The sequence below is a fragment of the Lampetra planeri genome, chromosome 8 (genome assembly GCF_965212315.1).
Source record: "Lampetra planeri chromosome 8, kcLamPlan1.2.h2, whole genome shotgun sequence".
NCBI classification, from domain to species: Eukaryota; Metazoa; Chordata; class Hyperoartia; order Petromyzontiformes; family Petromyzontidae; genus Lampetra; species Lampetra planeri.
Window position 1 is genome coordinate 7,159,050 of NC_136114.1, and position 25,970 is coordinate 7,185,019.

General features: G+C 46.6%; 1 protein-coding gene across 11 annotated transcripts in view; it reads right to left on the reverse strand.

Moving 5' to 3' along the window:
* Nucleotides 1–408: 408 nt before the first annotated feature.
* Nucleotides 409–25,970, reverse strand: part of MICAL3 (microtubule associated monooxygenase, calponin and LIM domain containing 3) — a 130,938-nt gene continuing 105,376 nt past the window's right edge. For 6 of the 11 annotated variants that reach the window (XM_078596817.1, XM_078596826.1, XM_078596825.1 and 3 more), the window contains 11 exons: nucleotides 24,185–24,276; nucleotides 21,479–24,041; nucleotides 20,790–20,908; nucleotides 18,622–18,675; nucleotides 18,062–18,112; nucleotides 16,155–16,262; nucleotides 15,512–15,605; nucleotides 12,426–12,479; nucleotides 5,137–5,236; nucleotides 4,404–4,477; nucleotides 409–3,567 (listed from right to left, as the gene is read on the reverse strand). In XM_078596817.1, the coding sequence (XP_078452943.1) occupies nucleotides 3,383–3,567; nucleotides 4,404–4,477; nucleotides 5,137–5,236; nucleotides 12,426–12,479; nucleotides 15,512–15,605; nucleotides 16,155–16,262; nucleotides 18,062–18,112; nucleotides 18,622–18,675; nucleotides 20,790–20,908; nucleotides 21,479–24,041; nucleotides 24,185–24,276 (3,494 nt within the window). In that variant the 3' untranslated portion in view covers nucleotides 409–3,382. The remainder of the gene's footprint in view (nucleotides 3,568–4,403; nucleotides 4,478–5,136; nucleotides 5,237–12,425; nucleotides 12,480–15,511; nucleotides 15,606–16,154; nucleotides 16,263–18,061; nucleotides 18,113–18,621; nucleotides 18,676–20,789; nucleotides 20,909–21,478; nucleotides 24,042–24,184; nucleotides 24,277–25,970) is intronic. The other 5 variants (XM_078596820.1, XM_078596818.1, XM_078596819.1 and 2 more) reach the window with 5 other exon arrangements.

Below are 25,970 nucleotides of genomic sequence, written 5' to 3' on the forward strand. Positions count from 1 at the left end.
CTGCATTGAGGTTAGCTCACTATCCAATCCCATGCATTTTCTGTTCACTCTAAACGCAGTACTGCTGAATGTTAGCGATCCATATAAACCTTTTAACTGAGGTGCAATGATGTTCAACTGTCCAGAACATAAAACACCGACGACTAAAGTGTGTATGTTGAACTTTTTTCGCACCGTACGTAGCCAACCATGCTCATCGGAGGTGCGGGGGAAGGACAACAAACTAAACACAAAATTCAGGTCTAAAGAAATAGCTTATCAAGCTATATGATTTAAAAGTTTATAGCGACAATGGCTTCCTAATATCGGAAGGAGAGAGCATTCCAGACGTCCGCAGAAGCGCAAAACCGCACCTTGTTCAGTTGAAAGCTTTCCCATAATGACAAAAAGTATTGCACGTTCACAACATACATTAACTACCAGTTTTATTGGAGTGACTTTAACAAAAAAAAGCCTAATTTTAAACAGGTGTGTGAGCTTGCAGTAAGAACACTTATGAACGAACAAATGGGAAACCACCCCAGAGGGTTCAATGGCAAAATGGACCCCACTCAAGATTCCTGACGCCACGCAATGTGCAACAAATAAATAACCCACGACAGCCACTGTGTCATCACGGCCCAGTGTCGCACCGAGGGCCACCAAGACCCCAGCACCGGGCTTCACCTCACCGCCACGGTATGCGGTGTCGGGTCAGAGTGAGCGTCATTTACATTCACACGAGTCAAAACATACGACCTTGTATACAACAGCGGCACGCACGCGTGGCTTATCCTACAACAGTGCAACAATAACAAGAGAGTATGAATAACAATATCAAATGCAACTTTAACTGCGTACGTCAACTTCGCAATGTATTAACATTGCGATTAGCAGATAATAGCAGGTAAAGCTTTGTGAATGCGAACTGTTGAATTTTAAACATCGGGAGAGCATTAATGTTAACCGAGGTGGGTGAATGAGATTGTAGCAATTGTGATAATCAAATGGTTGGTGCTGAATTACCAAAGCTAACTTAAACACGGAGAGACTGCTGCATCACTTGACCTGTAGCAACACATCAATGTCAGTTTGTGTGACAGAAAAAGACTAAGATTGCAACTGCACATTCAACCTCTGTGCAATTAACCATTCACTCTCAGGGTATTTTGTATGTGCTGTATTTTATGTTATGGTAAATGCACATAAATCAGTGATGGTACTTTGTGAATTTTTTTGAAACGAAAAGTTCTTTTTTTCTTTTCATTTATGTAAACCGGTGGGTAACAGTGTATCAAAATGATAAGTTACATCATTTTAAGAAAACAAGATAAGGTTGTAAAATTGACCTTCCTCACAGCTAAAATCGACGTACAATATAAAGTATTGCGTACAGCATTGCAGCATTTTGATAAGTTAATGCGCAGGAGCAGGGAATGCACATTTTTACTTTTTTAGTTCAGTCCTTGATCCTTATTAACGCACACGGCTCATTAAAAGCCCTGTTAAAATACACACACGTGAAGCCTACACATGCATACATGTGGGACAACTTGCCAACTGTGTTTTGTATGTACACTCCACCTCGCACTCGCGCGCACACACACACAGTTTATATTCATTAACAACATAAAGTGAACATATAGTTTGTGTAAATATATATTTACAACGGTGTCATTATATAGTGTATATATGGATACACACGCTTTCTTGCATGGACAACGCCGCCTCTAGGTAACCTTGGCCGTGTTCGTTGTCAACTGAACATGACGATCCTTACACATTTGAGAATCTTGACGAACAGTATCTTTACGGCAGATCCTCCCAGTGCAGAATGTTTCCTTTTGAGCTCTTCCAGTTACCACTCACACGTGTTGATCGTGCACGGAGTGAATGCGGAAAGTGTTCAGGTGTTTCCACGAAGGATACATTTGTTCGGCGCGCAGGTGGAGTGGAGGAGTGAGATATGACCTATGAACTGCGTACGGACATTCCTCCAGGCAAGGCAAATAAATCCACCGAATTCTTAAGTGCTGTCAAGGGAAGTCAGACTCAGAACCATGTGGTTTGAAGCAATGCTGGGATCGATGGGTCACAGACCCGACAAGAGTTACGTCCTGGAGAAATATCTGATGAGCATAACTGCGTTAAATAAAAGTCAATGATGCCAGTGTAAATGATCAACAAATAGGAGTCATCAGAAGCTGGTGTCAGAATTTATGTGCTCATATGATGGCTTGGGGTCTTGAGATGTAATGGTTTTCTTCTGATTCTTAAACAGAGGTGTTGGGTTTCAGTGAATTTTTAAATAATACTTTTTGAAAAGTTCATACAAATTTAGTGAGAGAAAAATCAACAAGAAAATGGCAGTGGGTGAAATATGCATAACTCAGTTTATAAAATCTAAACATTAAACACGTAACAAAAACATTACATACACCCTTTTGAAGTTTCAATGATGATGAGGATGATGAAAGTGACCTGCCTTAAAAACCTAACATCAGCCTGTAGTTGGCTGGAACAAAAAAAAAATCTCCCAAAGAATGTACAAATTCCCACTCTATTAAAAAGTGAGAGAGCGCACTCCACAACACTTAGTCCACCCTGTGCCACCTGGGGCTATCAAAGCTGCAACCGGCGGCGCTGATGACCGCAAAGCAGTCGCGGATGCGGTGTTATGGCTTTTTCAGACAACCAAGTGGGAATGATGCGTTAAGACAGCCAAAAGCTTGGGGAGGGCGCCTTTTTTTCCCGAACGTTCAGCTCCGACGAATTCCGAGCATGAAGCGTACATTGCAGCGATGAGATGTTCACTTCGCAGGATCACGCCGTCGTTGAGCGACGTCTGCAGCAATTCAGGAATTTGGGGTGCCGCATTTAATATGGCAGCAGGCGTCACAGGTGGACGGCAAGAGGCAGGAGGTTCACCTCGGCGAAAAAAACGCCGGTGTGCCGAATGCGGGGGCATGCCCCCATGCCTGTTTCCATTTTGCTGACCCCTGCGACATTGTTCGGAGGAGCAGGCCCATCGTCGCGTGCCGGTATTACCATGGAAAAGCTTCTTTAGCACGAGTGCCCAGTTGAAAGGAAGCATGGGCCTACTTACAAAACGAGCTGCTCACAGCTCAGTGAAGCTACCCTGCACGATAACAAAAAAGATGACCGCAAAAATCGAGACAGGAGGAAATTTAAGAATTTGTTAAATAAACAAGAGAGGAAGGAGACGGGAAGACGCACTGTAGTGCAGGAGGGCTGGCACTGTTAGGCCATTGAGCCAGCAGCCTACGAGCTACACTTCCCCTCCTTCTTTCCTCAAGTGCGGCCGCGAGGCCCGCACTCGACATTCAGCCGGCAAAGAACCGCCCTCAATGCAGCGGCCGGGAGCGGAGGGGGCCAGCGGCGCTCACGTCCAGTTGAAGGTGTAGCCACGTGACAGCATGATGGCCTCGATGTCACGGTCCTCCTCGCGCTCGCGCAGTCGTTGCTCCTCCAGCAGCGCCACGAGCGAGTCGCGCTGCTCCACCACGTCCAGCATCTCGCTCAGGATCCGCTTCTCCTCCGAAAGCTCCGCCTCGCTCTTCTGCGCGTCTGCTCGCGAGCCCGCACCGGCGGCGGGGTCAGGGAGCGGAAAGCGGAAGCGTCAGGGATGCGGTCGCCCGCGACGCACGCGCATGGCCATGTTGCCAATCCACCGCGGGAAGAGGGTCCCCGCCCGCGATGTGTGGCCATAGTGGATTGTTTGACTGAACCTCGCCACCGTCGGTCCACGAGGATTTGTGGAGGCGAGGAGTACAGACGTGGAAGCGGTGTACAGCACAATGATAATAATAGATTTTTATGCACTGCCCTCTGCTGCCCACGACATAGGTTCCATAGCAGCCTGAGGCAAGGGTTGGTGGATCTATGCTGATCTTTGAGTGTTAACCAGCCGTATGTGTGGCTTTTCTCTGAGTAATCTGGTTTCCCCACGTAAAACAAGACACCCATTTAAAATCTAAACCCGCCAAACAATTCAATGCAGGACCCTCCTAAAAACGCCCGATACTCGGTGAATCTGCAAGACATTGTACAAGTTATCAAATGGGGGTCCCGACCATTTGGACCGCAAGCATCATTCAGGGTCTGCAAATCCACATTCATAAATACAGAAACCGTGCTCAGCAAAGGGCTTCTCTGAAATTTTGATCGCGGCTGTAAAAATGTCTTCAGACAAAAACAATATTCAAAACCATGGAGCCACTGTGGACTGGCTATGACTACTCAAATTGCAATTTTTTAAGTAAATCTCCAAATAATTTACTTAGACATTTGTAGCCCCAGTCCTGACCTATGAAGGTTCCCATTCGGTTTGTGGAGGGTCTGAAGGATGGAAAAGGGGGGACTTCTGTGTGGAGGGATGTAGTGGGGACCAGTGGTGTCAGTACCGTCGACAGCCATCCGTTCACGCAGGTCCTGCTGCAAGCGACTCTGTCGATCCTCAAGCTCCAGCTCTCTGGCACTGTAATGCAACCATGCGTGCACACAGAATCAGAGAATCAGAACATGTATTTAGACTGGAGGGGTCCGATGAGCTATACAGCTCTTTTTCACAGATGTCCAGTAAAACACACAAAACACCACACACACAAACACCACTCCCTTCAACATCGTTTCACCGGAGAACACCAACCTACTGTGACGTGAGAAAGCTGTAGGTAGTACCACACTCAATGCCTTTGTCCTCCAAGGATATTTTTACTCTGATACTAAATGCCAGTTGATTGATTATATATATTAGATGGCTCTTCAGAAATGAACTGGTGGATGGAAGCCTGCCCACACCATGTAGGTCTTGGAAGTTCTGTGACCATATTTCACTGTGCTGATCAGTGCTGTTGAGTGCAGGCGGGAGGGGGGGGGGAATAACTGGGAAAGGTTTAGATATCACTCGCCACTTATCTTCTCGTGAGCGACTGTAAATGTAAAGCATAGTGTGCCAACTACTGTGCCACCGCTCCACCAGATGAACACATTAACCAGTTACAATAATTAAGATCCAAGCAATGAGAGCTGCCAACTGACAGTGAATTTCACATCCAAGAAAATCAAAGTTATACCGCGGACCACTAAACCATCAGAAACATGTATGGGTACAAATATATACACGTGGCCACTCACAAGATCATGAGCTCGGACTCGTAGCGAACCATGGTGTTCTTCTCCTGCACCAGCTTGAACCACTCCTGCATGAGGCGCGGGTCGTCTTTCTTCCCCAGTCCTGCGACACACAGCAGAGTGCAGCAGGCGTTCAGCGGCCGGACAGCCATGGCCACAGCGCGCCAAACCGGACCACGCCTCACCGCCGGGAGAGCCACCCTGCCGCCTCCATCCCCTCTCACTGTGCTTGGTCATCACTTTGCTCCTCGCCGCAGTGAAAATGGGAATTAAACATTAACCACTCCCCCCCCGCGACCCCCCCCCCCCCCACCAATACATCTGAACAAGTGGAATGGTTATTTAAATGTAAAATTTCCAGGGATGGCATTCTCTATTGGAATGTCCTGCACCAATTTGCTTTGGGGTAACGTAACTCAAAGTGGAGTGGAATGTGAGCAAAGTGTAAATGTTCTCAACAGGTATGACTCCAAGTGCTACCATTTGTCAAATGATTAAAACAACTATTATTGGAATCACACCTCTGAGTGTTGGAACAAAACACACATTTCCTCACATTTCACATTCATCCCAATGTTATGAGTCACTCCCTTTCCTTCCCTTACCCTTAAGGGCCTGATGGTCCAATCCCGTGATCTGTCACCATTCCTGGTGGTGCAGAGATTGGATGGTGCTCACGCTCTATAGCTGCGCAAGGTGAGAGTCAACCCAGCGCCAAGACTCTGGCGGTGAAGGAAGTCCGGTTTGAACATCGCATGAAGATTTTAAAACGCACGCTCCTGGCATGCAGGCAAACATGCATGAATGAAATGCACAGCTCATGCAACCTGTACCTTGGATTAAACATCGCATCACTACTCATCCTGGTGGCACATTGAATGCAAATGACATCACAGTGGAACCCACTTGGCAATCACCACAGACCAGGACACGATGTGGTGTAAAAATACTCAAAAGCACACGCAACTGGATGTGGTGGGCAATGATGCTCATCTGGATCGCAAAGTATGGTTTTCAGCACCCAAATTGTATCATCCTATTTTATGAATCATTAAACACGACAGTGTTGTTTTCAACATTATTTATCGCTTAAATTTTTCTTTCACAACTTTAAAACTTGGGGGGGGGGGGCAGCGAGGGGGAGTGTATTTAGACTGAAATTGTCTGCCGCCAGCTGAGTCGCCCTTGAAAGAAAGCTTCTTAGAGCTCAAATGAGCTTGACTCAGTGGGAAATGTGCTCCTGATTCTGCCGCTTCAATTGCTCGAGCAGAGAGAGAGAGCAGTGCCCCCCACCCCGGATCCAACCACCCCTCCAAGCTGCGTGCGTTCTCGGCAACAGTGGCCATCATGTCGTGTGCAAGCGGGCTCCACTGCGCGAAACGCATGCCGACCGACGTGACAAGCAGTGATGTGTTGTGTACAGAAAATGAATGAGAGGCACATGTTGCAGGTAATTTATAATTCCTGCTGCGGAAGGGTTTTAGAACGACTGTTAAAAAGTGATTGGTAAATGATTGCATTAAATCATCCCGAAACATGGGTTACGCCACCACTTGAAATGCTCTGCGTTGTTTGCTTGTTCGTAAATGAAGGACCTTTTTGTTACCAAAGTGTGGTGTGTATAAAAAATGAAAAAATACTTTAAATATGTTATTACAACTTGATATTGCTATAGCTTGTGATGCATTTAAGTATTTTTTACTTCAAATTGCTGGTGCGATGTTTGTTATCAAAAGTAAGATAAGTTATTTTATAAAACAAGCAAACACGCAAATAAGACAAATTGTTACCCCCCACCGCCCCCCCCAGAACATTTCACATGACCTTGTGATGATACAAAGAAAAATTACGGATAACGGCAACTGCCCAAATATAGACATTGCTGGAGTGGACAGAAATGTAACAATTACCGTATTCTCCGGGACTATGACGCGACGTCTTCCTATGTTTTAAAACAAAGGTTTGGGGTGCACCTTGTAATCCAGTCGATGTGTGTGTGCACATGCGACCAGATGTATTTAACATGAACACCCACTGCAAGGATTGGGGGTGCGTCTTACTTTCTGGAGTGTCGATATAATCCGGGGAATATGGAAATATGAATCGCAATTTGATCATTTATGACTCGGGGAGTAACAGGTCCTCTGTTACAAAACACCTGTAAGTGAAGGATTTTGAAAAAATGAGAAGACTCCTTAACCCGAGTCTAACCCTTATCTGTAGATGTGACGGTTCTAGTGCGGTTTACACGGGACTAGAAACCTACGCTCAAACGGGAACAAGAAAGGCTCAAAGGATCCACAGAAGCAGTCGCGCCGACTGCATTAGCAATGACCACGTGCGCCCCTTCGCATGAAATGTTTACACAATGCAACGAGAGCTGCTGAGAGCAGAGGTCTGCAGATGAAGGCTCAACAAGCACATTAACATGGTACAAGCGTATTTAACGTTCGCAATCAGATTCGCATGAAAAAAGGAAATGTGTGGAAGGCACCACTTTGGTACTGCATAACATTTTGCATTTATATTGCAAAAATGTGGCAGCGCAAAGATTTGAATGCAGAGATGTAGCAGAAGCAATTATGGACTGTGTTAATAGTTTTTCATGATCGCATTATTGAAATGATGTTTATAGTAAACAGGAATGACTTCCACGGACTTCCATCCGAGACGAGACTCAGCATAAGGCAATTCTTAAGTGAGATAGACAGAAGCACGTTTTAAATAGCAGACACACATAGTACTCGAGAAAAGGATGCAAAAACAAGACAGTCGTATTAAAATACACTCCAACGGAAAATACACATGCTGTTAAATGATGAAAAATATGTTGTTTTTTTAAACGTTCCATGGGCACGAAACACGTGGGTGGCAGACAAGTCTTCAGATGGGGGTTTAGAGACAACGCGAGCACATTGCCATCAGCATTCTGGATGGTAATAGTTTAGACGCTCACATGCGGCGGTTAAAATACACGGCAGACCATTGCAGCCAGTCTTGACCCGAAATCAATGGTTAAGCCAAGGCCTTGGGAAGGACGTGAAGGCTGTACCGGTGGATGTGTCGTTAGGAAGCGGCACAGAAAAAACTAAAAGCCCGAAAAAATTTAACAATTGAAACCCCTTCACTCAAGACACCGTTCAATGGAGGCCTCCCCACGTCGTGTCAGCATTGTGGGTTGTTCAACCATACTTCACCATCAGTGTGGGTTTGTGAAGGGGCCCGGACTAGTTCGATACTCACCACTGACACTAGCCATAGGTGGGGTTTGGACTCAGGTTGCCATATTCACAGCGCTATGCACTAGAACTTCAACCATACATCATACATACAACCACTGTGTCCCCACACCCTACCCTGAATTAGTGAGACGCCTGAGAAATATTTTACAAGATTTTATTTAGGTTCGTTAAGGAAATGTCAAATTATAGGAGTTACGGTAATGCCCTCCAGGAAATCATAACAAATTTGGCTTTGCACTGGAAGAACCAGTGTTATGTAATTTATGAGTTTTTAAAAATGATTGTGGTTAATGCTACATGATGTGAATCATCAGGCCACAGGGGAAGAATTAAGGCATGCTGAGGATATTTTTTTACAAAACACTGCTTTACAGTTAGAATTGTCTTATAGGATTTATTCAAGTACCAATTTCTGATCTTTTATTTGTGGTAATAATTTTGTGGTAATAATGTGACTTGAGGCTTACAAGAAGAAGCTTTCAATTTGTTAATGGGCAAATATTGATATGGCGTGTCGTGTTCTCTCATGCCTACCTATCCCGTCGGCTTAAGATTTGAACCAAGAAGCTCAAAAACAAGCAAAAGACACCTTTCCTCGAACAAAGTCAAACAAGGTGGCAACTAAAAAATGTAAAACCTCTCTCCGCCGCTCTGGGTGCGGGACACCTAACCCCCGCCCCCCACCCCCCCACCCCCCGCCCCCCACCCCCCCACCCCCCACCCCGGTAAAAGCACCTTGGGGCTGAAGGCCCACTGCCTGCGCCGTCAGCAAGATACTTTACCTCCTCGTTTCGGAGAACAGCAAGGACAGAAGGAAAGAGCGCGCCGTTGTGGGGGTCCAGCTATTGACTCGACTTGAGGAGCAGAGGACACAGAGAGCAGGAGAGTGGTCGAGGCGTGTGGGGGGGGGGGGGGTCGGGGAAGAGGTGGTGGGAGCCGTGTGTAAGGAGGTAGTGGGGGGCAAGGGGTGGCGCGGGCAAGGGGAGGAGGACAGCGGGGGGGGGGGGGGTAGGAGGTCCGGAGGGGTGGGGGGTGGTGGGCAAGGTGGAGGTGTGAGCAGAGGCAAGCCCGTGGTGGCTCAAGAGCAATGACGGCTGAGGGGTGCGGGCAATCAATGCCAACAGGAAGGTACAGGTGACAGCCGCATGAAGAATGTGACCAACGCAAAATGGATTGGATTTTTTTGTTTTAACTCGTACAAAAAAACAGGCGAGGAAATAAAGTGAGAAAACAATGTACGTAATAAGAAATCAGGTGGAGAAAAATACCACGCGCAAGTAAATTTATGGGTGCAGTGGCAGTGCTTCTGAATCGTAGGGACCCTCAAGCTAAAGCAGTGGATTCCCAGCGAATGATTCAGCTCCGGTGTAGATGGGCTTAAAAGCATGCGCCGGCATGAAGCCCAGAGCCACTAAGCTTAGAGACCCCCACAAGGAATGCTACTGCTGCACGTTTACTGCAAACCGGGTGCACGGCGCCCACTTGTGTCCGATGCAACCGCACAGAACTCGAGGCTCAGAGAGTGAGTTTAAGATCAGAACACGGAAAGACTTTCGTCTGGCGTTTTCCTTTCTTTTTGCAACTTAATTTATTTCATATTCCGTTATGCAGTCACGCAGGGAAGGAAATGATAACGTATATAAATAGACACGCACTCATACATACTCGTATAAATATACATACACACCACACTATGTAACATACATGTAGTATGTATGCATATGTAGTGACCGGACATTTTGGAGAGACAAAAAAAATTCATAACAAACGTAATGACACAAAACAAAAACAACATTAAGAGAGCAGTTTGGATTCCACCAAATATGTAACCGTTATAAACAAGGAAGTTTATGAAAACGTAATTCATCTCAATCAGAGCGTAACCAAGATTTTTGAAGTTTTCATTGTGATAAGCTTCTGCGACGTCATAACCAATGTACTAAACATCACACAAACTCCGTCTCATCCCTGCACCGGCTTTTGGCTAACCATCAAACAAAGACGGTCACTGCATCGCGCACTTTCAGATGCACTTCTGCGGCCGTCTGGAACACTTTTCCTTCTGACATTAGGAAGACATTGGAGCCATGTACTTTTAAATCTAGATTGAAAACGCATTTCTTTATAACTGCCTTTTGTGTTTAATTTGTTGTCCTTCCCCCGCACCTCCGATTAGCACGGCTGGCTACGTAAGGTCTGAAAGAAGTTGAACATACATACATACATACCAGACTGACTAGTGGTCATGAACGAGCTATTACATTGTAACCATACGCCATTTTTGTTCACGTTGATGCGAATCAAAGCGAACCGCTTAACGCTTCTGGGGCTACGCTGTTGGAGAAATCAAGGGAGGCACCTCGAATGGGGGAAGAGGCACTGAGATGTGAACGTCGTGCCACCACTCTACTGGTGACGGCGGCACGAAGCAGATTCCACGCACGACACAATTGGCTACAGAACCAGGCGCCACGCCACGCGAGGTGAAGGCGGCGATTGCGTATGACACGACCACCTGAAAACCCGCTTCACGGTCCGCGTTGAAATGTGTTTAGGTGAGCGAGGCTCAAGTTCATAATCGACAACGTGGCCTTATTTTGTATTCGGTGGCGATGAATGTCAAGAAAAATTACCCGTTGTCCATTTTTCCGTGGTTGACATTTTAAATAATAAGCGCATTTAATCAAAATTAAACACTTAGAAGTAATTCACAACTACATTAAGCATATTCAGGGTCTTTTAAAATCAGGGTAATTACAATTAGACTGTAATAATGCTTTTTCAGGAATTTTCTTTTCGTAAAATTGTGTGACAGAACACATTCAGGATATTGAAAATGGGTGTCTTCAATTCCAATTATGCATATATCTATTGACAAAACAAGTTGCCGAAAAGGAAAAATTACTGACTGGTAATTAAAATGACACAATTCGATGATGATGTTTTACTAACAGTACAGAAATGCAAAGTGTCATCCTTGAGAATAGCTGGCAAGCTGTGACAATCCTGAAATGTGAAGCAGTCATCATTGCAGTTACCCGAAATAATAACGACCCCCACTTTTCAGTACAGAAAAAAATTCATAGGAAAGTGGAAGAGGACAATGGGTGAGAGAAAAAAAACAATCAACCAGACAGTGGCAGTGATTGCATAAATGCTGATAGGAATTTCCATTTGCTTTACATGCATTGTTTGATTGTTCTTTTTATGCAACTCATGAGAAAGGGAACATAGTGAGGCAACCCACTTGAAAACAACTGGACTACAACTGCGGTTACGTCCAGTTTAAGGGAATGCGGTGCAAGTTAAACACAGACATAAGCGCAGTCTTTTCCAGATGCTTTTCATGAGATTAAACATGCAAGCCTCCAACCAGACTGATGTGGCAATGAGGTGAATGCTTATAACGCAGAACTCAAAAATGAATCCCTTATACATTAAATGAAATGTTATTAAATGTGCAAGGCCCATTCAATCGAGGGATTGAAAAACTCAGTCTAGTTCATGCCCCAGTATCACCACCTTCAGACAGTGTGAGACTTGCAGTCACCATCAGCCTAATAATGGATGTAGTCAAAGACACTTCGTTCATACTAGAGGCTATTATTTAACTTACGTGCAATACATTGCCAGAAATATTTGTTTAAAAACATTGATCCCCGATTGCACAAATGTGCAACTATAGCGATATTTTGAACATTCCAATAATTAACGTATTGCAATTTGTCGATTTTTCTGATTGAACTGAACGACGCGGAGCCATACGAGTTTTAATTACAGGAGATGCTGCCTGTATTTTGAACGGCCGCCTTGACTTTGTTGTAACACTTTTAAGCCTCCAGTGGGTGAGGAAGTGGCTTTGTTGCAACATCCATTAGATTGATGGTGATCAGATTAAAGTGGGTTCATTAAATGCTACATCTACGAAATCGCCCACAACTAAACTGAAACACAAGGCTCACCAGAAAAGAAAAACAAGCCAAATCACCACTTTGAACAGGACAGAGTGTCTATCACACGGACAGAAAGCAGCCTTAACAGCATACATACCAACCAGCTGTAATCCGTAGATATCTACAGTGTTACTAGTGTCTCCCCAGTAGTCTACAGGAGGGAGCAGAGAGAGAGTTAGTGATGCTGCATTACACAGTGCACTCCCAATGCAATGACCGAGGTCTCGACCAGGCAAACACAAAGCACGAGCAGAGGCCGCAGGAGGCATAAAGCTGCAGACATACGTGAGTTAGCACTTGGCGGACACAACGCAACGCCGCCATTTGACAACCAGCAAGATCACAGAAGCATAGACAAAAGCCGATGGGGTTTTTACTGAAATGGGATAGGAGCCAGGCATTATTCCGCAGTGTTTTAAAACATGATTTAGTAAATAAGAAAATAGTCTACATCGATTGGCTTGGCGTCAACGTATGAGAAAAAAAACAGAAATCGTAAACAATCAGAAAGTTTGTAATCATGCACTACACTAAAAAAAAGTTTGCCGCTTTACCTTTGAGGCAAAGAAAGCTGCATGGTAACAGGCAATGAAATGATAATTGTATTCATTTTTTAAAATATCTGAAATCGTGTTTTTATCAAAAACATCTGGCATCAGGTGAAACAACCGGGAAACGCTCCATGCAATGTGGCAGGAGGCACAGAAGACAGAGCACAGAGAGGCAGGGCCCAAGTCATTGAATTTGGATGCACCATCAAACTGCCAATCAATAAGCAATAGCTTTCATTAAGTATGATTACGTAACGTGTACGCATTATGTGCCTGCATTCGGTGGGGGGAGAGAGAGAGAGAAAAAAATACATTTTGAGATCTGGGGAAAAAAACAAAGCTTTCCGTGCCATCAGACTGCATTGGAAGAAGACCAATTCTTGCCGTCGTCAGCAGAGGGCAGGTTGCATTTGCAAATTAACTGGGTGACGTGCATTAAACACGTCAATTGATATCGGGTAAAATAGATTGCGTGTGGCCTTGAAGGCTGCAGTTGGCTCTGCCTATTGTGGTTAAACACCGAGGGAATTAGCTTCAACGGTGGCCAACTTAAACAGGAACGACTGTCGATGTGTAACTCTGATATTACGCGTGATGGGACAACAGCCGTTTTGTTTTTAGCGGACGTCTGCTACGCACGTGGGTGCATTGGCTTTCCAACAGAGAGCAGGCACATAGTTATTGGTACGGAGTATACGAGTATATGCGTATATTTTACAATCTATTTAGTGCAAAAACAGTCTCATTCCGTCAATATTGTACATACAGTAGTTGCACGGTTTTAAATTGAGTTTAGGATTGATTTGTAAGAATTATCGTCCTACACCAATCAACCCCATTTAGGCCTGTCTGTTAGTCACTGAGAGGACCTGCCAGTTTGAGTGTGGACGGAAGAAAGAAATCACAGTTTCTTGAACAACGAAAAAACATCAACAAAATGCACACGAGAGAGAATTGGCTGACTGACGATGGACGGCAATCAGAAGTGCCTTACAAAGCAAAACAAGTGGACACCAACATCAAGTATGAGAGGCAGTGAAACGTTTTGAGACTGGATGATAAAAAATCAAGCAGCTTTACATGTTTTACACTGTTTTACACTGTCAAGCACATTTAGTCTATGACACCAGAGCAGGGCATAGAGATGATAGACTAACCGCTTTATAATGAGAAATGCATCCATGTCTCTGTGTCCCCGTGTCTGTGTCTGTATGTGTGCCTCCGTGCCTAGTTGTGCGGACTGGTAGCATAGCAGTTAACGCACTGCACTTTGAATCCGGGCGACCCGAGATCAATTCCCGCTCAAGGCCAACACCAGTGACAATTATCTGAACCGGTCCTGGACCTCCCCTAGGTAAACTCAGCCTCAAATGAATACTTGGTGTGGTGTGTAAACATAACTAGGGAAGACAAAGGTGGCAGGGCGTGGTGTTGGACACCCACCCTCTCGTGTGCTGTGTAGGCCTTCATAGGTGCTCGCTAACAGCACTTGCCTTAAAAGTATGTTAAAGGTTATATGGGAGATCTTTGTCTTTTTTTGCGTCTATTTTGCCCAACTACGCATGTGCTACCAATGGAGAGAATGGAGAGGAGAGGGCAGGTGGTGTAGGGTTCGGGGTATGGATCAGCCAATTAACGAGTTATATTTGTTTTTTCGGGGGGCATGAGTTGACCCACAGTATATATCCGAATGGTGTCATGAGCCGTGCTATATCGGGCTTCTACTGTAATGCGAAATTAGGTTGGTGAGAATTTTTGTAAAAAGGAACTATCTCTCAAAGGATTTCAAATGCCCCGAGTGTCCATTACACTTTATATATTTACACAGTTCAAGGCCATGACTATAACAGTGTCTATTTTACAATTGAAGCAAGTAAACACATTTACTGCACCAAATACTTTACAACATGAAGAAGCATTGAGCACAATCGTGGAGATCACTTGGCTTCAAAAGAATTAACATCAGGCAAACAATTAGGCAGTCATTATGGCATAGTTCAGATCAGTGCATGAGGGCATACAGTGCTACTTGTATATTCTCTTAGATTCAGTTAAAAGTAGCGTGAGGCTGTTCAACATCACAGCCTCAACAAGAGATGAGCAATACTCTTGGGGGTCAATGTAATTGCTGGAAACCAATTTAAAGATACAAATTTCAAATGAAGGGTTTTTTTACTGGCAGTGAGATACACACACGGGCCAATAAACACAGTCTGCATTCATAATGACTAAAAACAGAAAAAACTGAAACATGAGCTCGTGATTTTCCTTTTATAAGTTAGTGTGAATGATAGTGATGGTGAGGCGTTTTTCAGCCCGAGTGAAATATCCATCTCCTGTATCAATTTTGCAATGCTCACACTTGCAGCTGTTTCAGAATTATGATTTTATCCTTGCCAGAGAGCCCTGGCTGTGGCAGGATCAATATCCACGATCAAATCGCTTTTCTAATACACAAACTTTGGTTTCCACGGTTCCGTTTCCAGCAATCTCTGACCATCTTCCCCCCCTAGATGCGTCAACGGGGCATCGGTAAACGCACGACGGCCGGCGGAGCGTCACACGAGCGTGGATAATTCGCCGGCGGGAGCGACGAGGGTGGCGGTGGTGGGCAGCTCCGGCGAGTGCCTACCTGCCTCCCCACGCAGGGCCTTCTCCACGGCCACGCCGCGCTCCTCCAGGGCTCGCTGCTTCTCCTCCACCTCCTCCAGCTGCCGCTGGATGATCTGCAGCAGACACACGACATGGCCAGCTGAATCAGAATCTTTATACTGGAGGAATCGGATGAGTGATAAAGCAAGCAATTTTTCGCAGATGTCCAGTTGGGGGCGGGTCGCAACGTTACAACAACATACAACACAAGAACACGATAGGAGTGCAAAGTATAGGAAAGGTAAGCAAATCACTAAAATCACGAAAAATGTCTTTATAGAAGCATAATGCTGTTATTTTAACAACGTTGTACTCACCGCAAAGAACTGTAGCGACACGACCACATTTTATAACAGATGGCGCCAAACTGCACGACACACCCTTCCTCATGGATTTGTGAGAGCCACGGTACCGATAAAGTTATTTTATTTTCGTTTTTCTTCCGGTTCCAATGTGGAACGGAATCGTAAGAAAAACTAACGTTGTACATGCACGTCATCGGAATGGGAAAGGGTGTAAAAAAATAATCTGCTCACAGACTCTACATAAATCACGAAATGTGCCGTGCTGTGCCGTGCTGTGCCGTGCTGTGCCGTGCGTGGCGGATGTGGCGCGGCGAGCACCTGTGCACGGTGCAGCCGTTTGAGTTCCTCCTGCTTGGCCTGCTTGCGCGCCGCACGCTGCACCCTGCGCGTCAGCTTCTCATTCAGCTCCTCCTCCGTGTACGGCTTCTGGGGTCACACACAGCGACTGGTGAAGGCAGGCACGGTGCAGAGGATGGCTCGGCGAGCCATCCACTTCACGTTTGTCATATCCGGGTATAAAACGGGTTGCACTCGGCACACTACCGATTTCCAAACATATTCTTCTTTGGGCAATGAGTTTTATTTACTTGGTGCAAACGTAATTTAATGACGTAGGCTTTTGCGATCAATATAATCCATAATAGAGGTTTTTTGGATTAGATCGCGAAATGGTGTGGGGTTACTCTCCAACACATCGGTGTGCTGAACTAGTGACGAATTAGCATGTTTTGTTTACGTGACAAACTTTACTAATTGGTTGTGTCGGGTGGTGGCGGGTTTAACGTCACATTTGTATATTCGCGATCTAACCCAAAAAAACCCTCTATTATGGACGTAATTAAATGGATCCTACACTACGTTTATATATAAGATGAAGTCCCAATATCTCTCTATGCCTACGGGTCCAGCAGAACTTTTAAGACATGAGTATTGGGATTTCCCACCCTCGTCTTTTACAGCTGCGTAGTAAATACAAATACAGTGGACAGAGTGCAGACTCAGCAGTTACTGCACTGCCCTGTGAACTTAGTGACGCGAGTTCAATTACCAAGTGAAATCCGAGCCAGTCCTAGGGATCCTCCCTTGATCAACTTGTACTAACCATTATGGTGAAGTATGGTCAAACAACCTACATGAGTGACATGGTATGGCGTGCCCCTCACTCAGCAGTGGCTTGACAAAGGGGCTGTAGCCTACTAACTGTTATATTGTCCCTAATCAAAAATAACAACTAAACTTGTATGACCGAAAGGAATAAGAAGCATTGCAATGCAATCGTGTGTAACTCGACTTTGCATGTTAGTGTTCACTTTTATTTATTTATTGCGTCTTTTACACTGTGGACGGGAAAGGTGTTTTAAAATTGAATGCAGAGGTCGCCCTCTGCTGGACTCCGACAAGAAGCCTCCCTTAAGCGGAGAGCGAGAGGCATACGGATACAAGTGAAGCATTCAAATATTTAAAACGATCCTCAGAAATCAAACGTTGTGTTTCAGAGATCCCGGTTGATTCATCGCGCTTGCTTATTAATGACATTATCCCTCCCAAAAATCTCACATGATGCTGTTTTGTAAATACATGGAAAATAGCGGCGCTAATCACAAAATTGAAACCGACATTCAAAGTGACTCGCACATTATTCCGAAAGAACCAAAGAGTATGGATCCCTGCAGTCACGAAAACTTCAAATCGAGATTATTCCATCAATTAGCTTTGCACACATCTTCCCCCACTCACCGGCACACATTTTAAAACACATCTAAAGCTGAAACACTAAACCTACATTGATTCATAAGCTGAGGACAGCCATCCCAGATACCAGCAGAACAAAAATAAAAAAAATGTCCTGTCATGAAGCGATAGACATAATCGGATATAACGTTAATATAGAACATGTCTGTTATTCGTGATATACTCTGTATCAATAGGAATGCCCAAAATCTTATTTTATTTAACGTAAAATTTGTACTTTCATGAATAGATCTGGTAAAAATCAATCGATGACAGGACATGAACATTACACTGTGTTAGAGATGTCCTCTACAGCTCTGGGAGGGCTGTCATCATGTGTGGCACCTGCGGAGATCACGCAGTTTAAGAGCAAACCTGCAGAATGCAATCGTGAACACACGCGACAGCACCACATGGGAAGCAGTGACCACATCTGGCATTAGGCCACAGGCAGTCAAGCACAAACTTGGCGGGAGGGCGTGCTTTAGTACTACCTTGAGCACAAACGAGCTCTTGAAGGCCAAGGCATGCGGAACATAAGTGAACTTCAAACACAAGGAACGAGAGAGGTCAGTAAATAAACGGAGGTGGTGAACGGGAGGGGAAACCATGGAAGCAATGGATGGACACGCATCTGGTAAAATGAGTGTGTCAGTGCAGATTGCGCCATCCGTAATAACACCAGAATAAGTGAGTTAATAAGTGTTCTTAAGCGATTTCTTTCATGAATAGGTCTGACATAAATCACTTCACTGGCTAGAAGGGACACGAACATTATATTGTGCAGCAATTCACTCATTATGTGTACTTTAATTGTGAAATGCTCAAACAAGTTTGGTGTGATTTTGAATTGAAATGCATAATCAATTTCCAGAACTAAAATAAAAATATAACAATGCATGTTCAATTGTGAAATATTCTAATGGTTATGTCTGCATGCTATAACAAAGACACAAAGAAGGAAAAAAAACGAAATGCAATCGTGTTTGTTGACATTGCTCGTTTCACAGGAGGTGGCCTGGATAACGAAGAGATCCGTCTCCAACGGTCCTACCTGTAACTGCCCTTCTCTTAGCAGGGGCTGAACACGGTCAAAAATATCGCGGGTCTGTGCATGCCATGGGTCGTGGGTGAACACAGGGGTGCAATGTTAGATGGGCGATGGATACCGCACAAAGCCAGCATGAGGTGGTGTTGCAGAAGAACCATGATTGTAGGAATAGCAACTCACTAATTAATTGGGTTTTCTATGGATACTCTGAACCCTGTCCTAAGAATGTGCAATTGATAACGAATGGGTGACAGATACAACAGCTGATAACAAAATGCACTACCACATCATTATTTGAGATTGGAGTAGGAAAGTAGACTATCCAATTACTTTGTAAAAAAAGTATTAATCAACACTGTTACAACATAGATGTGTTTCTACCCAAATGCCTATGGCTTGTCCAGAAGATGGTCCTCTATGTTTCAAGTGAAAACTTGCAGCAGGTAATTTTTTTGCTTTTTGCTTTTATTCTTTTCTATTCATTTAAATGTTAATGTTATTCTTTTCTATCTACGTGACTTTACCGAAAGAACCAAGAATATGTCATTATTTCTTCAAAGAACACTGCCACAAAAGGCCCTTTCATTGCAAAACCTGCCGTCTTATTTTTAATGCTGACAATAAAGAGAACAGCATTAACGTCTGTTATATTGGACAGTGCACATTTTGATTAGGTGTCAGATTGTTTCAGAGTGTTACCCCATGGCATGTGTGGATTTTCTCCTGGTTCCTCCCACGTATAAACACTCACTAATCGTCTGATACCTCCCTCATCTATATGCACCGCAGTGTTCGCGGATAGTGCACTATTGTAAGACGAACTTTGCATGAATGATGATGCTACCGTATATAAAAACTATATAATTCCTCTTGATATGCAAATTATTTTGTCAAGGCGCCCTTCCCCCCTTCCAACCCAGCTTAAATATACGCTCCAAGCGTGGTGGTGTTTCATTCAGACGCTGTCTCCCCGACAGACCTGGTCTTCACCTGAGGACGGCTGCTTGCGTTGTGGCCGAAACGTCGTGAGAATTATTTTATTATGTTTTATTTTTATTATTTTATTACTTCCCTTCTACGTGACTTTACCAAAAGAACCAAGAAGATATATAATTACTATTATAATATATTTGCATAATTCCCTGAGCCTACACCTTATAATCATGGTTCTAGTGCACGTTTAAAAGGTTACCGAGAGAAGACAGTTTTAAGGCAACCATTACTCAACCCAATTTATGTGGCTTGCCGTGCACGGATGGCCAATTTCTTCCAATGTAGTTCCACTTGTAATATTCCCACAAAGCCACTTAATGCTCTGTACGACTTGAATACAAATTGCAAAAAACTTTAATGTGCCCCAGCCACATTAAATAAAATTCGTGCACACGGCAATGCGATTGTCTATGAAGCAGCCGCACTGAAGTCAGGGGACACGGCCAAAGTGAACAGACTGCCCATGTCAAAGTACCTTTCCACCTTCATGCTTGTTATACATGTTACACGCGTCAAAGCGTTAAAGCCAACAATGTGTTCACGACAGGCAAAACGAGAAGTTCAGTGGCATGCTCCAGCAAACGTGCCAAAAAACACAACATTTAAATACAGCTTCGAAATGTTAGAGTCAGCAAAACAATATTAATAAACGACACCGGAATTAATACATTAACAGTGCAGCATGCGTAGCATATGCGTTAAAAGCAAAATAGTTGGCGTCTGCACATGCAAAGGATGACTATGTCCGAGTATAAGGGTGACCGGCGTTTATCCTTCAGAGATACCCGATGAGTGTGTGAGTCAGCAAAAAGCGGGGTTAAAGCTGGCAGTGAGTGAAGTCAATAATTAATGATCCTTTAGAGTGATAGAGCCAGGTGAAAGCTCGGTGAGACACCATATCCTTTAACGAGGAATATCGTGCCGTGTAAGTTCAGTCACTCAACTTGTAATTTTGTTGCAGGCTGCGTGTACATTTGAGACATGACACACCTGGCACGCACCGGCACACACTGTCACATTGTCCCCATGCCCATTTTTCAGCAGGCGGACGTATTTTGTGGATCAATTGCAGCAATTAGCGGCCTACTCCGCGACGGTAACGCAAACCACCGGCCCCGTGGGGCTTGGCTCGGGAGGCGGGCAACACCGACCGCCGCGCCGTAGTCGTGGGGACGTACCTCGCGCCGTCGCCCACGCTGGCAGGATGGATCGTTGAGCACCTCTTCGCTCGACAGCTCCGAGTCGTCCTCTGTCTGGCTGGCTTGCCTCCGCATGGCCAGCACAGGGTGCAGCGCCACTAGACGTTGCGCACCGCACACGGGTTACGGGATCGGTTGCGGGTGCCGTGTCTTCGCTTGCCGAGTCCGTTTAGTTGTGAGTGGGTTACGTGGTGGGCGAGCAGTTTGGTACGTGAGTGAGTTTGTGGCCAAGTGAGTGGTCGAGTAAGTAAGTAGGTGCGTGAGTGAGCGAGTGGGGAGTGAGTTCGGGAGGTGGGTGAAAGGGTGTGCGAGTGATTTGTGAGGCGAAGCCTACGTGTTAAACAGGTTACACAGGCTAAGTAAGTATGCACGCTCACAGGTAAGACATTTAAAAAGCACCACGGAAATCAGGACAGTAAAATGGAAGGCATAATGGTGAGATATTGAAATAAAGTCAGTGGTCACAAATCGCCATTAATTCACAACCGAATCGATGCATTCATCATGAGAATAATAATCGACGTTAATTGATTAAGTTATGAACGTATCATTACAAGCCTGGCTGTCATAATTGAAAACGTGCTAACATCGCACTGCAACAGTTCACAACAAATTTGGCAGGGGGCTATGACGAATGAACACTGGAGATGCTGCTGCCCCGCCCTTACTTGGCTTGGGGGTGGCTGTGATGATTGGCTGCTCCGTGGCTGAGTCCACCGTGCCCACGCTGGACGTGGTGCTCGACCTCGTCCTCTCCTCCAGCTCCTTCTCCTTCCTGCGCTCCTTCCTGTATCCGTGCGAGAACACCTTCCAGAGCGGCGAGCGAGATTTCGCGATGCTCGCGTTGCTCTCGTTCGCAAGGGCGGCCGCGTCCGCCGCGCGCTGGCTCTCCATCTTGGCCGCCTTGTCCTTCTTGTTTTTCCTCGGCGAGAAAAGCGAGGCGCGCTTCTTGCTCTTGCCCGGCACGTCCTCGCTAGACGTGTGCGACGTCTCGCTGCCCAGGTCCTTCGCTGGGATTTTCTTCTTGGGCCTCAGGGGCAGATCGTCCACCTGAGACTCTTCCTTCAGAGCGTCGCCGTCAACAAGCTTCACGGACTTGGAGCCCTTCGCCGACTCGTGCTTTCGTCGCGCCGGCTCGCTGTCCACGTGGCGGTCGCTCGGCATAAGGGATGGCGGTTTCGTCGCCGCCTCCGCCGCCGACGTCGAGGGCTTCTTGCCGTGGGGGGCGTATGCGGGGCTGCTGAAGAACGAGGCCTCTCCTGCGAGCCGGCCCTTGAGCTTCTCACGTTGCTGCGCCATTGCGTCACGCAGCACGTTGCTCTTCACCACCTGCTCGCGCTCCCGCAGCCTGCTCTCTGCCACCTCCTTGGCCTCAGGAGAGATCTTGGAGCAGGGCGTGGTCTTGCGCGAGCTGCTGTCACGGTCGAACACGGGTCTCGTCCTGCCTGCCGGACGGCTTGTGGGCGGCGTGTGGAACGACTCGTCCAAAAACACGCTTGAGCCCGGCGACCGGAAGTCTGCGCAGGAACCGCCCTCGTCGTCGTCGCCATCCTCCTCCTCGTCCGCGAAGGGGATCTCGTCGATACTCTCCTCCAGGGACTTCTGCCGCAGGGTGTCCTGGAGACGCGAAGGTGCGGACCTCTTGGGGGTGAGGTGTGCGTCCAGGGAGAGCGGACGTGCCCGCGGTGGCGTCGTGTGAGGCCGGTACACGAAGAGCGACGCAGGCTCCTCGTTGGGGGGCGGGGGCGGCGGAGGACTTGAGGGCGGAGTCAGCAAGAGGGACGTGGATGTGTTCGGGTCGTCTTCCCCCTCGGCCCCGGGGTGGACGTCTTCCACCAAACACACGCTCACGTCCTCGGGGTGCAGGATATCGACGTGGTTGAGCTCCTCCCCGTTGCCCACAGTTTTGGCGACATGGTTCCGTGACAAGGCGGTAGAAAGTGAATCGCTCGCAGGTAAACTACTCGGTGTGTTCAGCCACTCGGCTTTGCTCGCCGCGGCCGACTTGACCACTGGGCGTGCGGGGATCGACATCTGGTTTTCTGGTCTGGGCTCCACGGTGCCACTCCCAGCGCCTGGCTCTGCTCTTGGCGCGGGCGAGCGGGCACGCGCCGACTCGGGTGTGGAGATTGTACCACTCGAGTCGGACGCGGTGGGAGACTGTCGCCTCTCCTGCCCACCAATGCCGAACCGTGCCCAGCTCAGCTCCGCTTCCAGCCGGTGCCGGTCGATGGTGTCCTTTTCCTCAGCTGCCGTCGAACCGAAAACGCCGCCTGCATCACCGGCCGAAATGTCCTTCGCGTGCGTCATCTCAGACTTTGGCTTTTCATTTTTTTCGGTGGCTGTCACGGTTTTCTGGGTGTTGCTGGGCTGCTCCCACGACACACCAGCTCTCTGCATGAATGACCTTGGGGTGACGATGGGAACCTGGGGTAAACCTGACACCAAACCAGGAGACAGCTGAGTCCTCGGGGATGGAATTGGCCTGGTGGATGGCGTAAAATAAGCCGACGGTGACACGGTGCCGAGCTGGGGTTTGGTAGCGGCTGGTGAAGCCGCGGTCATCCGAGGCTGCTCCAGATTCCCATTGGGCGACTGCAGAGACCGTGGGGAGGCTTGGTCTGCAAAAGACTTGGGAGATATCAAGGACACCTGCGACAGCCCAAGGATGACACTGGGAGACTGCGTGGAAGGGATCGGAGACAGCGGCGAGAGCAGTGGCGACTGATAGAATAAAGACTTGGAGAGCGATGGCGTTGTCTGAGCTGCGTGAGAAGTCACCGGCGACTGCAGAGCCGCCAAACCCAACGGCGAATGAGGCTGCGCCGCTACCCCAGTCGACGCCAGCTCCTTTGCTGGTGCCAAGGGAGACTTGTTGGCATCCAACAACCAAGATGGCTGGAAGGAAGACGAGGGAGGCTGAGGTGGAAGAGGTGGGATTACCGAAGAAGGATTCTCCAGACCCCAGAGCAGCAAGTCGTACTTTGATGGGGGAGGCCCGAGTGGAGAGTGGCTGAAGAATGCTCTGGGTGACGCTTCGTGGCCTTTGGAGGCTGCGGCGGACGTCGCATTTGGCGAAGAGACGGGGGGTGGGGATGGAGCGAAGAGAGGCTTGGAGGGCAGACAGTTCGAGCCGCTGTCTGCTTTGGGCTGGGTGCTCACAGGCAGCAGTGGCAAGGTGAGCGGAGGCCCCTTCGCCAAGTCTGGGCACTGTAACTTTCTGCCGAGGCTCTGCAAAAACAAAAAATATCGAATTGTTAGTTGAACAATTACCAAATATGTCTTTTGTAAAATGAAGGGATGCATTTGTACATCGGCGAAATGCCAAAGCCAACGTAGCCAAATACCAATGGGCATGGTTTAAATGCTGGTACCTGCGCTTGGTCTGTTTTAGAGGATGGAATATTCAGTGGGAGCTCAGCCCACACGGAAGGTAATCCATTCAGGTGTGGCAAGGCTGGCGTAGCTGGAAAAGAAACATATAAGTCACTTTGTTGTTGTTTGTTGTTGTGCCTCCATTCAAAACATTTTGTCAACAACTTATAAAAACACCATAACTTTACAAGCAGTGTCGGTATGAGACAAATAGACTTATTACAGTGATGAATGACGTGAAATATGAGGAATGTTACTCTTGCACTCGAGGAGCAGCTGTTGAATTAAATTGTATGGAATTTTGAGGCCAAAACTGTAATAAAATCTCAAAATAACATGCACTCTAATTGCTACAAGGCAAAAGCTCAAGTGGCTTGGCCGATCAGCTGTTGTGTTTGGGAGTCTCCTGTGAACGCCTAATGAAGAGCGCGAGCACGGTGGTCTGCAACACATCTTGGGACCATTCTTTGAATCCTGCACCTCTGACCTTTAATTACGTTGGAGAAAAAAGATCACGTTCATCCGCCTCCCCCCCCCCCCCATAACACCTTCAGACTCTTTATAGAAAGCCATGGGAGTTATTTTGTGGCCCCATTCGATACCACTGATAAAGTTTTCAGTCAGCCCCAAAATTTGAACTACCAAATATATATGTGTGTGTGTGTACATCATTGAACATCCACTGCTGGATGAAGACATCCCAACACCGAGTCAGCAATGGGAATTTGTTTGACCATACTTCACCAGACTGGTCAGTGGGGGTGTTGGTCAAGGGTGACTGGATCCAGGACCGGTGCAGATATCATTCGTACCTGACGCTAGCCGCAGCTGGCTATTGAGTTTTGGGTGGCACCACCACTGGTGGTGGTGCCACCCAAAATTTTGATGAATGAGTTGGTCCTTGTCATGGCTGCCACTGAATTGACAGGGTTTTTCGTGGAAGAAGCACTTGTGCATGCGGCTTTCAACTTTTAATTAAGTGGGCCACAGTGGAGACACAATGGTTTGACTGGGTTGACATGTGCCAAAATACAGGGGAAAGCATGCGTAGGCTCCTCAATTGAATTATTAATTTACTGGGGGGAAGGAGCTGGCAACACCCAAGATGCTGACTAAATAAAGACAAGCTCTCAGTGCGTTAGCATGGATGTGTGAAGCAGATGTCTAGTGTGGAGCCGCTCTTGCGGATGCTTGTTTGGGCAAGAAACACGTTTGAACGGGGGGAGGGGGGGGGATCGAGTTTCTAACTAAGTTTTAAAGTGCACACATACAATCAATTGAAAATCACGCACGGTTAGTGAAGCTAGTAACGACTGGGTGTTTATCTTCTTGGTTCTTTCGGTAAAGTCACGTAGAATAGAAATAATAAAATAACAAAAATAAAACATAATAAAATAATTCTCACGACGTTTCGGCCACAATGCAAGCAGCCGTCCTCAGGTGGAGAGCAGGTCTGTCGATTCTACGTGACTTTACCGAAAGAACCAAGAAGATGAATCCCTGCAGTCACGAAAGCTTTAAATCGACTGGGTGTTTCTGCATGAGCAGAGTCTGGTGGCTACTGCAAAGGTGTGGCCAAGCCGGGAGCCACCACCTCCTGGAGTGTGGCTGCCATGGATGGCTCAAGGGAGCTCAAACTTCAGGAGACCAGGTCGTGTCAGGGATGCACCGATATTCGCAGCAGCCACGCGCATCGCAAGTGCACATTTAGTTGGCAAGAGATACCGAGGTGTGGTTTCTTATCCGTAAGGGTGCAGGAACCATGGGGTCTGAGTAAGTAAGGGA